The 16,059-nt window shown below is 36.0% G+C and overlaps 1 protein-coding gene across 1 annotated transcript; it reads right to left on the bottom strand.

Moving 5' to 3' along the window:
- Nucleotides 1-246: 246 nt before the first annotated feature.
- sncga (synuclein, gamma a) lies at nt 247-8,795 on the bottom strand. Its single transcript, XM_060872855.1, has 5 exons — nt 8,482-8,795; nt 5,332-5,373; nt 3,560-3,687; nt 2,203-2,259; nt 247-1,544 (listed from the first exon to the last, which is right to left on the bottom strand). The coding sequence occupies exons 1-4, from the start codon at nt 8,600-8,602 to the stop codon at nt 2,203-2,205; spliced, it is 348 nt and encodes a 115-aa protein (XP_060728838.1). The 5' UTR covers nt 8,603-8,795; the 3' UTR covers nt 247-1,544.
- Nucleotides 8,796-16,059: the final 7,264 nt, after the last annotated feature.

The raw sequence follows: 16,059 nt of genomic DNA, 5'->3' as shown, positions 1-16,059 counted from the left end.
TATGAAATGATTATGAATTATAAATGTCTTAAATAACTTTGCAATCTTGTAATGTTATCTCACATTGATAAATATTAGATGTAACCAAATCTTTAAATAAGGACTTTATATTTTGCACAGCATTATGTTTATCAGTTGTCATAAAGGGTTTATGTACTGTAGGTTTTAAATGTATTATATAAAATCCCTGATGATATATGTTTGATAATCTTTATTGTTTAAAATAAAATACAATACTAGTAGGCATTTTAGTTTTTAACCAAACATTTATTTCAGGTGCTATTTTTGTTTAGAAAAGGAAAAAAAAAATAGACTGGAAAATAATTTGCGGATAGTGCGTCACAGTACTAGTCAGTTAGTGAGTTGTGTTTAAGGCAACATGCATAGCTTCTGAAGAATGTTTCCATTTTTAATATTTCAATTTCGACTTATTTGTGTAGCACTTTTAACAATGTACAGTGTCACAAAGCAGCTTTACAGAACAAGTGCTAGGATAATTAAGAAAGGGTTGCCAGAGCAGGCAGATTAATACTTCAAGACAGTTGTGATTGTTGTAACCTCAGCTCACTAGCATTACTTGTTCTCAGACAGTGAACTGAGCCTGAGCTTTCTCTTATTATATTCATCCAGTCTTGTTTTATGCGTTCAATTCAGAAGCCCACTTCAATCTGTGAGGACATTTGTTTTACATTCCAAAAAAGGCAGAGATGTTTATAACTTCCTTTCTGAAAACCGAAAGCTTGACTGCTCTGAGGTATTAGGCACTAGTACATAGGGTTAGTAAGACACGTGGGTTCAGGAAGCCTTTAAGATGATACAGCAAAATACAGCAAGTGTATAACACTGAGTGTGCAAGCTGACTCAAGAGCGAAGTGTGTGCTGTATATATATATATATATATACGTATATATATATATATATATATATATATATATATATATATATAAATATATCTTTCTAGATTATATTTATATGTGTGTGTATATATGATAGAACCCTATGCATAAGCAGTTATTGATGAGGCCGATTGAGGACAGAGAACAGTGTAGATCTGTATGTGCTTAGTGACAGAGGACAATTACATGTAGATGTTTTACACGAAGTCCAAGAACACGCCTTCATGAAAGACAAAGAGGGACGAATGATAAAGGCAGGTGGAGTCGAATGAATTGATTTGGAGTTTCTAGAAACCATCTTCTAAGTGACTAATGGAACTGGGAGGAGACGCTAAGTGGAGTGTACAAATGACTGAAATACTAAATAGCTCTTGAGGGAGATTTGTGTCTTGATTTTCATCAGATGAAAGGCATTCAGGTATTATACAGTAGTACTACCAGTATTTCATCCCAACTCCAGCCATTTATAGATGCTATCAATATTTGGGAAGTGCTTTTCAAGTCACACTAAAAAGCTTTGCTGTTGGAAGGATAAAAACACAAGTAACAGTTGGGAACTGACTGCAGTTAACATGAATTCTCCTCTTAATATCCTCTTGAACACCCAACAGACCATGTCAAGAAGCCACTGGATTAGAGATAACAACTCTGCAAAACAAACAAGGAAATACTTTCAGTAAGGAAATGAGAACATCAGCAAAACTCAGACAAAGTCAGCAACTGTGTAAGGTTTTGATAAGGCATTACAGCTTAACCCTAGTAGTGCGGTATGATACATTAGCACTCTCTTTCTTTACTTTCATATAGCTGTGCATCCTGTGTGCTTTATTCCTTTACTAATAATTTATCTAGTCTTTTGTCTCGCTTTTGCAGTTAATGAGACGAAAATTAGCAGCATGTCATATTACATGAGCATATGAGTATAAACCTGTGATTTACTCTGCAAACCACACTGTTGGAACTGCTGTTATGTACATTAAAGAAAGAAATCGATCAGATTCGAGAACTTTCAAGAAAATTCTGGAATATAAAGTCTCATAAATAAATCATATAACTCGTATTATATGTAGAAAGGCTTCACTAGGAATTCTTTCATGCTGGAAGCAGTTCATGGCTGCAATCCTATGTCTCTCTAGTCCAGCAAGCATGTAATGAGCTGAAACAGAATTTAATAAAAAAAATTCCTGTAGAGCCTACAGCTGTGACATGTAGTATATGATGGACAGGTTCTTCTCCTATGTAGACTTCCAACAGTTTCACCCTTTCACTTTCACCAGCATGGTTCCTCCTCGTCTCTCTCGCTTACCTACTTTCCTACATCTGAAGCTGGAGCTGCTGCTTCTTCAGTTTGGGATGGTTCAGCCTGAAAAAGTGATGGAGAACAAGGGATTAGATATATTATCTGATCTTGAGAACTGTTCTACAAAACAGGATATTAGAGCATTTGCCTAGAGAGTTTAATCATTTTAACTAATATTACTTTCTCTCTCTCACACACACACACACACACACACACACCTGGCTGTGCTATAAAATAATAAAATAAAACCATCAGTGTTGTTGTCTGCAGAGTTTGAGAGCATTTCCTGGTTAGATGAAATGACACATGAGTTTAGAAGTAAGTAGAAATACAAAAACAATTCTATATCAAAACCCATGCATATAGATGATTAGATGATTATTACAATGGATTGATCTGTGGAAGAAAAAAGCAATGAGAGTTGAGGAAGAAATGAGAGTTAGTCTACAAGATAATTCAATCATGGGAATAATTTTGATCTCTTACTGTTTCTCTTTCTTAAATATATTTTTATGATGAAATCCCTTTGCTGAATGACTGAAAACTGGTCGGCATCGTTATAGTACTGAAGAATGTCCTCATTACATTCTGGAATGATTTTATAGTCTTGTCACACTGGTTAAACAGGGGTGTGGCTTTGTGTTGGGTTAACAATCTGCATATTTATATGACCTATATTTCTCAATCAAAAAGATGTCCACGCTTCTGGGACCTGTCTGGTAAGAAGTCATTTTTATGAAAGCAGCTTATCAGACAGCTACTTAATACAAAATAACTTCTGGTCGTCAAAACAAATCCAGAATGTTCTAAACTTTGCTATGGCATTAATGCCCCAAAGACCTTAGTGTTTACTTTTTATTTAAACCAGAGCTAAGCTACCAAACTGGACATAACAGAAAGCCAGATGGACTTCGCTCCCACTGAAATGCAGTTTCATCATTGACTGAAAGTCTGTATCGTTATTCTGCCAGGGGTCAGCTTTGTCCCTGTGTGTCTGGCTTCAGAGGCAGGAGAGGAAATTATTTTGTACTTCATGAGTTTCATCATCTAATTTTACTAAATAAATCTATCATCCTCATCTAAAGCTTAGACGTCCTTTAAATTCTTGAAATATCTTCTGTTGAGGGTATGAAATGGTTTCACGCTGAAAGCTTGGGAGCAGGAACATGAGATCATGCTGATTGTCTGAGCCCATGTGAGCACCTCTGTGATCAGCTGTTCATCCTGGCCACAGCCACACAGGAGGGAAAAGAATCAACATTATTAACAAAAGAAGTCCTTACAAAAGAAAATGCAACAAACTTGCTGAATTCTTACAGTGAGAAGTTTTACGCAAATCTTATTCTACAGTAGGTGTGTTTACCGGGTTGACCATTCCAGTAGAAGCCACTACAGACTCCAGACCTTCTACTGCCTTGCCTGACACCTCATTGGCTCCAGCTACTGCAGCTTCACCCACGAGATTCGCCTGATCAGTCGTCTTCTGGGCAACTGTAAACATGAGACAATACCTTCACTCACAATGTTACTACTCGTGCTATCAATAATAATTAGATTTATATACTTTCATCTAAAAGTTCATACTGTTCCAAAAGTTTTAGAGGTGTGAATAAAACCAAATCATAAAAAATCACACGCATCAAACAATTCATAATAAGAAATAATAATTTTTTTTACTTCCTTTACAGTATTGCTCAGAAAAGTGGAATTTCTCTATTTGAATAGAAGAAACACCAAAATATGTATATATTATGTTATTAAACTTTATTAAACCAAATTTAAAATGAATTATTAATGAATCGTTAACATACAATAACTATGAGAAGTAAAGCTTAAAAATAATCAACAATAGTATATTATAATGCCATTACCACCCAAAAGTTCTTTTCCTATAATATAACAGCACATTCCTGAAGTGTTTTAATTTTATTATACAACTTTATTACAAATTATTCATTTATAGTTCATATATTATCAGGCAAGTTTGTTGCTGTTATCACTTATGCTCTATAAAAAAAAATCCCTACTAGCATCTCTTTGTTTTTTCCATCTTATGAGGCAAAAATGTAGCTTGTCCTGTTCCAGAGAATCCCTAAACATATCCAACCCAGGAGATTTTCTACTTTTACCTCTGACTCTTACAAAGAACTGACACTGGGGACTGGAAATCTCCAAAAATGCTAAACAAACGTTTCCTCTCTTCCCAGTGTAAATGATTTCTAGAGAAATTATAATAGATTAGAAGGAATAGACATAATATAAACTATAATATCGGTTGTAGCTAACAGTGCTGCTCGTACAAATAAATAAATAAATAAATAAATAAATAAAAGGTTTATCAATACGTCCTGACCAAACTGAATCAATCATTCAACAGCACCGAGTTACAAACAGCTTTATTAGATACTTAGGTAAAATAGATTTGTGCTGAACAGGAATTTTATCCATAACACTGGCTTCCCATTATGCTGGCAGAATGGAAATCGATTTTTTCGACTTTGCTAACCAGTACAAACAAAAGCATTATTATCTGGCTGCAAGTCTGATATAAAATGAGTCAGGACCTGGTGGTGTCCAGTGTTTTTACGTCTGTTGATATAACCTTAGACAGACTTTTAGTGGTTGAAGATAACTACTTCAAATTAAGATACTTATCTCAGGGAAAGAAATGGGTTTGATATCGCCATTTACTTTGAAGATATAAACATTGGTGTATAAACTAACCTTTTTTTATACTAACTAACTTTCCTATGAATATCTTGCCTCTGTTAGGCTCGTTAAAATCACTTGAATATTCTATAAATGATACATTTCTAGCCAAAGTCAAAATACACACCAATGTGGAATGTAACATGACTAGGAAATTCAGAGAAAAAATATTTGGGAAAAAGAGTTAAAGTAAGTGATGGAGTGTGTGTTTTTATGTGGGGAGTGGGAAGTGGTTGCACTCTAGTTAAGGTTTTGGACTGCTGCTTGGAAGGTTGTGAGTTCAAATCCCAGGGCCACAAAGCTGCCACTCCTGGGTCCTTGAGCAAGGCCCTTAACCATTAATTGTTCAGCTGTATAAATGAGATAAATGTACATCTCTCTGAATAAGGGTATCTGCCAAATGCCGTAAATTTATGGCCATCTAACCTGTGTTCACGCTAGAAACCACACCTTCCTTTGTCTTTGTACCTGAAAGGAGAACAGAAGAATGAAGATTAAATACAAAATTTGCAAATTCACATTATTTAAAGTCAAAAACTTCAATGCAGCAGATTTTCCTATTACATGTCCAGATGCCACTCCAGTGTTCTGTTTATAATATGAAGTGAAGCCCTGGTTTTTATTATATAAGTAATGCAATGCAGGGGTCGTTCTTTCTGCACTTCTCTAAAGCTCACTGCAGCCTCCATTCTCATTGAAGTGTAGAAGTTCTGCCTAGCCTATAAAAGTAAATATCAATTATACACTTCCTCCATTTTACCCAACATGTAAGATGAAATCTGAACATGTCCCCTGATAATGTCTAATTCAAGACAACACTCGTGCAAGCCTGTGAAATGTTCAGATTCTCCGTTTCTTCTTCTGAAACTAAAATCCAGGGCAATGTAGGCCACATTCTTCCCCATATCACGAAAATTACAAACACACACGCAAACACACGTCAAATAATGCTTTGTTCTTGTTCTCCGGCACAACGGACTGATTTAGCACCAAGACATGCACATTCCAGCACTGTCCTGACTATCGCTAGGGGACAAACACAAAGGCCCGGGCTTTATAAGACTTTATAAGAATGCTGCAGTGATCACTAGCAAGAGACGTTTGAAAATGACTGGCACGATATCAGATGGCAAAATTCTGTAGTTTGTCCACAGATTACAGAAGGCTCAGAGAATTTCATTCTTGACAGAAATTCAGTAGTTTTCTGGTGTTTATAATAAAATTCCACTATTATATAATGTAGTTAAGAAAAAAGAACATTAAATTGTCTAGTGAGGCGTGGCTTCTTTTTTTTCTATTGACCCCAATTTTTTACTTATAATTTGCTCACCCTCTACTTCCCTCCATCCATGTAGCTCTTTCCTAGCATCCTACAAGCTACAGAGAGTGAAGGCTAACATGTGGGTCCTCTAACACTGGAACACCCTCGGAGGAAATTGCTATCTGCCCCCTTCCTCATACCTGATCTCACAGTCAGACAGAATTGGCTAGTGTCACTATAATGGAGAGACATCTATCCTCTCTAGAGATCACAGATTATTTAGCTCCGTTGTCTCCTGGCTACAGATGGCTGTGGCATGTTCTGGAAGGACACTGTTCTGTTTGTGACAGGGCTTGTGTATAATATAATAAACAATTTGTGTGAGTAATTCTATGTGTAATGTAGTTCAGGATGATTTATGGGGAATATCCTGCTTGTGTGTGTGTGTGTGTGTAGCATTAAATGGCCCTGTGGATAACAAAATACACCCCAAATGTAAATATATAAATATTTTGTATGTATTCAAAATCAAATGGCAAAAATACATGATTTGGTGTTATATAGAATATGTATCCTATAATAATCTAGTGTTTAAAATATATTTTGTAATCAAACATGAATTTGAAATGCATTTCCTCTATGAAACTATATTGTATATGCATGTACTGTATGTTCAGAGTTGTCTGAACCCAGATGCAGGCAGTATCTAAAGCTTTTACCTCAAAAGGTCTAATGCACTCACTCCACCACCGCTACATTCACTCGATCTATCATCTCTTTTTTTCCCTCTCCTCACACAGCTTTGTCTTTAGTCTGAGAAACCACATGCACACAAGCAGACAGCCTACACAAATCTGAAAGAGCAGACTCGAAGCAGCCAACACTGTCAGTGTCCTGTTACCTTTCTCTCTTGAAACTAATCTTCATGAAAAGGGATCTGTATTGCTCTAAAGAAACAGTCACAAGCTTTCATACACATGTGGATTAAAATATAACTGTTCTTTTACATGTACATGTGAGTTAAAGATAAAAAGGGTTAAGGGTCAGTATGGCATAAAGTACAACAGAATTTATTTGAAATGAATAATTTAAAAATGAATGTCTTAATATAAAATGAATACAGTAATATTAAAAGACAACAACTTTTGAGCCTTTAAAGCCTTAAAGTGGATAAAATAAGTTTAGTTCATTAAAATCTGATGGGAACAATTTGATTAATATTTTAATATCAAATATTCATGACCTGAGAATAAGTTACTACAGATATAGAAAAAAGTAGGTGCTGTATACATGGCAGCAAAAATATATAAAATGCAAAACTGTGGTTATAAACTTTTACAACTATTCTGACTTTTATATGTCATTGAAGTAGAAGTGGTTGATTTCTCATTTCTGCTCATTTATTAATGAACTAAATGATTTGAAAATGATACATGAAGCATCCTAATGTCAAGTATAAAACAAAGGAGTGTTTTCAGCTTTAGGATGCTTTGTATAACTTATTTAAAAATATTTTATAACGCTGCTTAAAAAAATATATTTCTTTCCTAAGTATAGTATGTGTTCAGTTGAAGCTTCTGGACTTTGCAAATCCATTAATTTGCTGCACCCTGATCATTCCGGCATGAATTGATCGCATCTCCCTCTGGTTCCCACCCACTGCGGTCAGTGAAAGTACAGACAGAGCTACAGGGCTGTACAGAGCCAGCACACTGAACATGACTCAGGGACCACAGCAGGGCTTTTTAATTGTGTATGTGTGTGTGTGTGTGTGCGTGTGTGTGTGTGTGTGTCAGTGGGGGGTGCTGATTACTAGGTTTGATAGATGAGCAGGTGATCAGAGTGACAGGCAGGTGGGAGATGCTGGTAAATCCACAGGCTTTACAGCTCTGCTCACATCATAACATCAACTTTAATAACGACATCAAGGACTGCATCCGAAAAACCTCCCAATTTATAGAGCACTAGAGCTCGATAATGTTTACACAAATGAAGACGTCTGAACTGAAATAGCTTTTCAGTTCTCATCATCTATTTATTCTGTATAAAAAACTGGACTCCTGATATCACAGATTCATACTTTGGCATGCAAGTTGTACCAAGGACTATTTTGAGGAGAACTGTTAATAATGCAAACTGATTCATCTACTGCTTTAATATTGAATTTGCTTGATAGAAATGTTAGAAAACTGACCACATCATGATACAACCTAAAATTGCTTTTTAATAAATGTTAAACCTACACATTTCAGGTTTAAATCTATAACTGATATACAAAAAAAAAAAAGACAAAAGCAACTTTATTCTGGACGTACCAACGTACATGACCCCCTCCATGGTTTTGGCAGCGGCTTCCTCCACCCCTGCTTTGGTCTTCTCTGCTGCTGCTACCACTCCCTCCTTGGCAATGGAAAATCCCTTCTTTAGAGCGTCCATCCTGATAGCTGTGGAAATCTGTGACTGACCTTCAGCTGCTGTGGACCGTGTCTTATAGCTGCTCACTGACGCTGTGTGTGTGTGTGTTGAACTGCTTGTTGGGTCCTGGAAGATTGTGTAAGAGAGTGTCTCTTATGAAAGCAGGCTTGGCACTGAGAGCTCAGACAGATTGAGACACCCTTAACAAGGAGGGCAGTGGAGTGGAGTGGGGTAGAGTAGAGAGGGAGAGAGAGAGAGAGAGAGAGAGAGAGAGAGAGAGAGAGAGAGAGAGAGAGAGAGAGAGAGAGAGAGAGAGAGAGAGAGAGAGAGATGGCAACTGAAAGCAAGGGAGAGAGAAGAAGGCAAAAAAGTGGGTGAAAGTCCAATTAAAGCAAAACTAATTAGAAAAGAATCAGATATTGTTCCAGCAGATGCTTGTAATGAACAACTGTTAGCTAGAACAACAATAACACAGCCATGCAATAGTCATTCACAAGTATAATATAATCATATAATATCTTATAAAAAACCCAATAAAATAATTTTGCCTTTCACCATTTAATATTAAGTCGAGTTTCTGTTCTTTCTGTTGTGAATCCCATTATTGGGTCCTTCAACAGATTGAACAGAACTGAACATACTGATATGATCTTCTTAAAATAAAGAAGTGCTTTAACAAGCAGAAAAATAATGCAGTTTTAAATGTTTTATTTTAATTTATTATTTAATTTTGTTATTTTCAAATTTTTTTTAAAGTTCTATTTTAATTGGTTATCATTTTAAAATGTAATTATTTGGATTATTTCACCTTTACATCTTGTATATTAAATTATTACTGTATTACTGAACATTTTTCTCCATGTTTTTTTTTTAAACATATTTTCTACACTGTGGTGACCCTGAACAGGGAGCAGCTGAAAGAACATTTTTCCTACTTGATTTTACATCACTTTGCGCTCCCATGTGTATGAAAAGTGCTCTATAAATAAAGTTTATTTTCATTCTTAAATGTACAAAGGTTTAAATTATAACTTCATCACTGCAAGCATGAGGATGAGTCAAATAAAAACCTTTTCCTCTGGAATTTTCCCCCAGACGAATCTAGACACTCATTAAGCTTTATAAGTCATAATCGCAAAAAATAATACAAAAAGTAAATAATGCATTTAATTAACTAACCCTTGATTGTATAGACACTAAATTTATAAACTAATAACTAAAGCCCTTGTAAATACTACAGCTGATTTTTAATGTTCTACACTGCTGTAATTAGATGAACTCTACAGTATGAAGAGCATGATGAAGAGCACAACCGAGGAAAAGAGGATGCGCTGAGCTATAAATAGACCAGTAGCAGCTAAACCTAAAGACTGTTATTTTAAAACATTTCTTTATTGGTTGTATAAGTTAGAGAAATAGAGAAATTAAATGTGGATATATGTAAATAACTTGTATATGAGGCTACATCTATGATGTATACATTCAGTTGAGATTCAAGCTTGGCATTTATGACATTGCTGCTTTTGATTATATACGTATTAAATGATTGGAGGATTATTTTGCGGTTATTTCTATTAAATGTATGTTTGCACATTTTGACATTTTACTACCCTTTTAATCCTATTGCATTAGTCTCTGCTATTTCCACTCTGACTGCAGATTGAGCATCGATGAAGCATCGAGCGTCTGTGTCTCTCAGCCTCTACCACGCCCTGTTCAAACAAACTGGACAAATGCCAATAGCTATATATAGAACGCTGCATTTGTCAGGACAATGGCAGAATGTAAGCTGATACCAGCTCCTGCATGGCTGTGCGCATCAGCCGCATGGATATAGACCTCAGAGGTCCTTACAGGCATCTAATATAGACATGAGAAAATTTACCTCTATAATGCACCTATGTGACATACAGAAAATGTCATCCTTCAGTAATGAGAAGCACTATGACAATGTGGGATGGGCACAAAAAATGAATTGAAGAGAGATAAATCTGCCATGGAAGAGTCAGGTGACTCTCATAAAAGGCTTCTCAGAAGTATCTGGAGTGTTGTCCACACCCTGCAGCATTTTCAGCATTTTCTGTAGTCTTTTATATGTACAAAACTGTTTTATGAACTGCAGCAAACACACTTTACAACAATGATTATTTCTTTTAAAAAGTACTATTATAAAAGACTTTTAACCTCCAAGACAAAAGAATTATGCCAGTGATTTTCAAACTAATCTCTATCCAATGTTTGTATATCACATGTTTGATTACCATAGAGCAGAATCTTCTGACACATTTCTGGGTACTGAAGAATTCAAGTCAACTCAAGCCAAGCCAAGAAGCTTTTATTGTCATTTCAAACATATATAGCTGTACACAGTGATATGAAAGGTTTCTCCAGGACCACTGTGCTACAAAAAAAAAAGACATAAAGCAACATAAAACAACACAGAGCTAAAGACTTACGTCCTAGCTATATAAAGTGTAGCGTGCAACCTAGTGCAAACAAAAAGAACTGAAATATAGACTAGATTTGTAAAGTTCGTCGCGACAAACTTTGATGTTGGCTTTGACAATTCAAGTATTCGCAAAGGGCGGTGCGTTTTGGAGGCGAGTGGACATAAGGGTCAGTGTTTTGTCACGTGACGTCATCAGAATACACGTGAGGAAGTTCCCCTCATTGTGCTGATTATTTTGATATGTCACATGTCCATGTTGTAAAAAGTTTTTTGATTTTGCATATTTTGGGGGCGGGGCTGCGGCACAACCGGAAGGCCAGTCGGTACACCAATTTAAAAGTTTGTTCAGAGTATCACCCTAAAGGAGCTGGCCGAGTTTGGTGTAGATAGTTCAAAAGCTTGCCGAGTTATAAACCTCCAAAATTTATAATGGGAGTCTATGGGAAAAAAGGCCAATTTGTGACCCGGTACCGGAAGTACCGGTACTCGGATCGCTTAAAAAAAGTAATAGCAACAAACTTCAGACCAGCGTCTACAACATATCCGAATTTAGTGCATGTGGCTCGAAAGCCCTAGGAGGAGTTACTCTTGATACATTTTTGTCTAAGCTTAAATAGGAAAACAGAATGTTGGCTTCTACAAAGCCAACATAATTACTCAAAATGTATAATAAATATCTCTCTGTAATTCTATCACAAATACAAAAAAAGGATAAAAATAATAAATAAATAACTAGCAAAAAGTCCAAGAAAGCATGTTCTTATGTATCTTCATGCCAGTAACTGTTCCATTTACTTTTACTTTCTCTTCACTTTTTTTGTGGTATCCATGTGTAATCAGGCAGAAGATACTGTATGTAATACACAACCAGATCTTGTTTGTGTTCCTCCACTCCACGCTTCACAAACCATTTCTTTATGGATCTCACTTTCTAAAGACAAACCTTAATATAACAGCAAACAAATACAGTACATCCTGCACAGTTCTGTACTTCCAATTTTATTTTATTTATAACAATTTAGTAAAGAACCATATACAGATGTGATGGCCAGGTTTATGTAGAGACCTGACTATCACACCTCTTGGTGGTTCCTCTACTAAACTGTCACCACAAATTTGAAGCACAGAATTGAATGCACAATTTAGTGACTGCAGTGTTATAGCTTGCCTTCATTGGAACTAAGCTTGTCTATATTCTAGCATGACGATACCAATGTGCATAAAGTGAGGTCCATATAAATATGGTTTGTGAAGCATGGAGTGGAGGAAAACAAACAAAATTCACTGAACCCTGACCTCATCCTCACTGAACAGCTTTGGAATGAACTGGACTCGACTAGACCCCAGTCTTCCTCTCCGGTCATCAGTGCCTGATTTCACTAATAGTCTGATGGCTGCATGAGCACAAATCACAGCAGCTATGCTCCAAAATCTAGTGGGAAACCTTCCCAGAAGAGTGGAGGTTATTATAACAGTAAAGGGAGAATAAATCTGGAATGGGATGTTCAACAAAACACATACAGGTTTGATTGTTAGGATTCCATACAGTATAACTCAAGTCAACTTAACTCAAGCTTTGTTGTCATTCTTCCACATACACAGTATACAAAAGGACAAAATATTCTTACCACGGACCAAGGTACAGCGGTAGACAACAAGTAACAAACAACAGTAAACAATAGAAACCTTTAAGCATCATAGAGCTATGGTGTTTTAAATATGATGGAGGTTTGAAATATAAGTTCATAAAATAGCATAAAAAATAAAAATTCTATTAAAATTTTTTGTCAGTAAAAAAAAAAATCACACATAGAGAAAATCTAAAAGATGTTACTATCTGTTGTTAATAATTGTTTTTTGCCTTCAGAAAAAAATCATGCCTCTGTTCACATTAGGACCAATTAAATCTCAGTCATCTTCAAGTACTGAATAACAGGAAGCTATGGGACAGATCAAGTACCTCAGCTCACAGCACTTACTGTAAGAGTGTGGCGAAGCAGAGAAAAACAACTGAGATGTTTAAGACACTCAACTAATATGAACCAGACACTTGGTGAAGGATCACTAAAGTGAGCGCTAAAGATTTAAAGTTCTTTACTTTTATTCCTCAGTGGATAGAAGCATGAAATAATCGTTACTCTCTTACTAACTGACAAACGAGAGAAGTATTATAAACGTTAATAATTTGATAGTCATAGAAAGGACCATATATTTCAACCTCTTATTTGTCTTCATTTATAACATTTTCTCCTTTTTCTTTGACAAAATGACTAAAATCACGACCTATTAAAGTTTCTTTAGAGTAAATATGCATTATTGTTTATAGATAAAGAACTGAGACTAATACAGTATACAGAAACAGCACAAGCTCTTCAGGGGAGTGAAACATCAATCAGGATTAAACATTAATTAGCGGAAACATGCTAAAGTACACAAGACTGTCACTTCGGTGTATTCAGAAGCCTTCGCTAATTATAATAAGAGCTGGTCACATGACTGGTATGTTTGTGAAAGGAGGTTTGTATTGTGTTTCGATTGCTATAATGTAATGCTAATTGTTTACTCTTTATAGTTTAAGGCTCTTGCAAGAGAAACCTTGACATCAAATAATTGAAATTCTATTAAAACCTGAAATAATATGAGGTAAATAAAAAAAACTTTATTACAGTGATTCTGCTCAGTAATTCTAATATTAGAATTAAAAACAAGTATAAAAATGTACATACACAGATTTAATGTTCCTGACCAAGTCTTATTGTTCCTTCAGTAGATTATCTCTTGTATGGAATAGATGTGTTCTTAATAACATCATAACCAGGATCATAACCATCTGATCATCCCAGGACTGCTCATACTGTACCATCCTTTCAACACCTTCCAATTCAACCTTTATTTTTTACATACAGGACCATACACAGTACAGTAAGTAGTAAAATGCTTTGTCAACTGTGAGTCATAAAATTGAATCAATATAATATATAAAGTATAAAAAATAAAATTACAATAAAATATAGAATTAAATTTATTTCAGTTTTAATTGTATATCGCTTTTAACAAAGGACACTGAATCGAAGCAGCTCTACATAATACAGAATTTCAAGAATAATATTAGATGTTTGATTAAATGTTTGTATTTATTCCCTATGAGCAATCGTGAGGTGACTGAGGCGACTGAGGTCAAGGAAAAACTCCCTTAGACTGAAGAGGAAGAGACCTTGAGAGGAACCAAAAGGGAGCTGGTACAAGCATAAGCTTAATCAAGAATTAACCATAGAGGTTAACTCACCTATCCTGCTTAGTCCTGTTCCCATATTATGCTTCCCATAAGTGTTGCAGGTGTAAACGCATCCTAGCAGGGAAGTTTAAAGCTTTCTCACCATGGTGTTAATGTGACAGGTCCAGCATGATGTGAACACCCAGGTACCTAAAACAGTTCACTGTCTCCACTGGGGTCCTGTTGATCTTAAAAGGATGGTAATTCCTCTCAGGCTTTGTGCTGAGGTCCACCATCAAGTTCTTTGATTTGCTGGAGGTTCAGGAGCAGATTGTTCTCCTGGCATAAGATCTCCAGGCAGGTTTCTCATTGTTGACCCGCCACAACAGTGTTGCCACTTACTGCTGTCTGCATTTCCTCTTCTATACTGTAAGAATTTATATTAACACTGTTCCCAGAAGACGACCATGTCTGGTCTCTCTCCTCTTTTGTCACCTGCAGCTTGCTCATTAGGGATCTATATATTAAATCTGCTTCATCCAGATTTACATTGATTTTAAATAGTTCACACAAAAATAGTGAATTAAGAATATTAACATAATTACTTATTTATTTACACTGAAATTCCTGTACCTGGTTCCCAATGAGTGTGTGTGATGTAGCCAGAGAATGACCTGCTGAGCCAGAGCAGGAACAAAGGAAGCTTGTTACAGAAAATCCTAAATGTTGGAAGAAATCCTTGGACACTAAGCCTGGGAAAACTGCCCCTCAGCTTAGTAAAATAAAAACAAAACACTAGCACATGTGGGGTATTCAAAAGATTTCCTCTTCATTTTCAAATATTGTTTCCAGGTGTGTAATTCTGCAGAGATTACTGGATGAAATGTACAGCAGTGGTTTCATCTACTGAACAAAAGTAAAAGAACCAGTAATAGTGTGCATGCACTCCTGCACACAAAAAGAGTGTTACATACCTTAATTATGCCAAAATGGAGCTTTAAAATGCTTCCAAAACAATTCTGCTTGGCTTTTAATCATCGCCCAGCATGTGTTATTAATGGCACCACAGCGTGGCTGAGGTTTACTGCTAACTTCCCTCACATATCAGGTCTCTAATGAACCATGCACTAATGAAAATATGGCATATGCTGACCTCAGTCACCCTCTGTGCACTATATCATCTGGTTTCTTACTACTGTGTGACTCTGAACTGTGATGTCTCTCAAGGTCTCAGTAAACAGACTGCAAAACAACTTTTAATATTGAATATAATGTTGTATGTTAAAAGATAAAGCACGCAGGGTTTAAAATAAAGGTGTCTAATTATTGTAACTGTCTACAGCAGTAAACAAAGTCTTTCTGTTTGTAGATATTTGTTTGTGACTGCTCTTGCTCTCAGACTGGTCACTTCACTCCCACTGTTTGAAAGTGCTGCCACCTACTGTCCATTATGTAGACCAGGGGTGTGTTAGGCCTGTCCTGGAGGAAGACTTAGTGATTTTACTTTTACATTTACATTAAAGGCATTTGGCATTAGTGGTACTTATCCAGAGCGACAAACAAAAGTGTTTTGAAGGCTCTATGAATGAATACATTAACACTAACTTAACTCTGTTCTGTTTTTAAAATATACACAAACTAACAGGAAAAATAAGTGCTAGTTTAAGTGTTTCAAGAAGAGGTAGGTCTTCACCTGTCTTTTGAAGAGATAGTGATTTAGATTTGATTGACATCTAGGGGTGAAGTTGTGGCCTAATGGTTAGAGAGTTTGACTCCTAACCCTAAGGTTGTGGGTTCAAGTCTCGGGCCGGCCAC

This window comes from Tachysurus vachellii, chromosome 6 (assembly GCF_030014155.1).
Source record: "Tachysurus vachellii isolate PV-2020 chromosome 6, HZAU_Pvac_v1, whole genome shotgun sequence".
Classification (NCBI taxonomy): domain Eukaryota; kingdom Metazoa; phylum Chordata; class Actinopteri; order Siluriformes; family Bagridae; genus Tachysurus; species Tachysurus vachellii.
The sequence above is the reverse complement of the archived record's forward strand: the minus strand, read 5'-3'. Positions and strand labels throughout refer to the sequence as shown.

Coding starts and splice junctions, on each gene's coding strand:
- sncga (XM_060872855.1), bottom strand. CDS start 8,602: ATGGACGCTCTAAAGAAGGGATTTTCCATTGCCAAGGAGGGAGTGGTA. Junction 3,688..5,331: donor GGTTTCTAGCGTGAACACAG/GTTAGATGGCCA, acceptor TCATGTTTACAG/TTGCCCAGAAGACGACTGAT. Junction 2,260..3,559: donor CTACTGGAATGGTCAACCCG/GTAAACACACCT, acceptor TCACTTTTTCAG/GCTGAACCATCCCAAACTGA.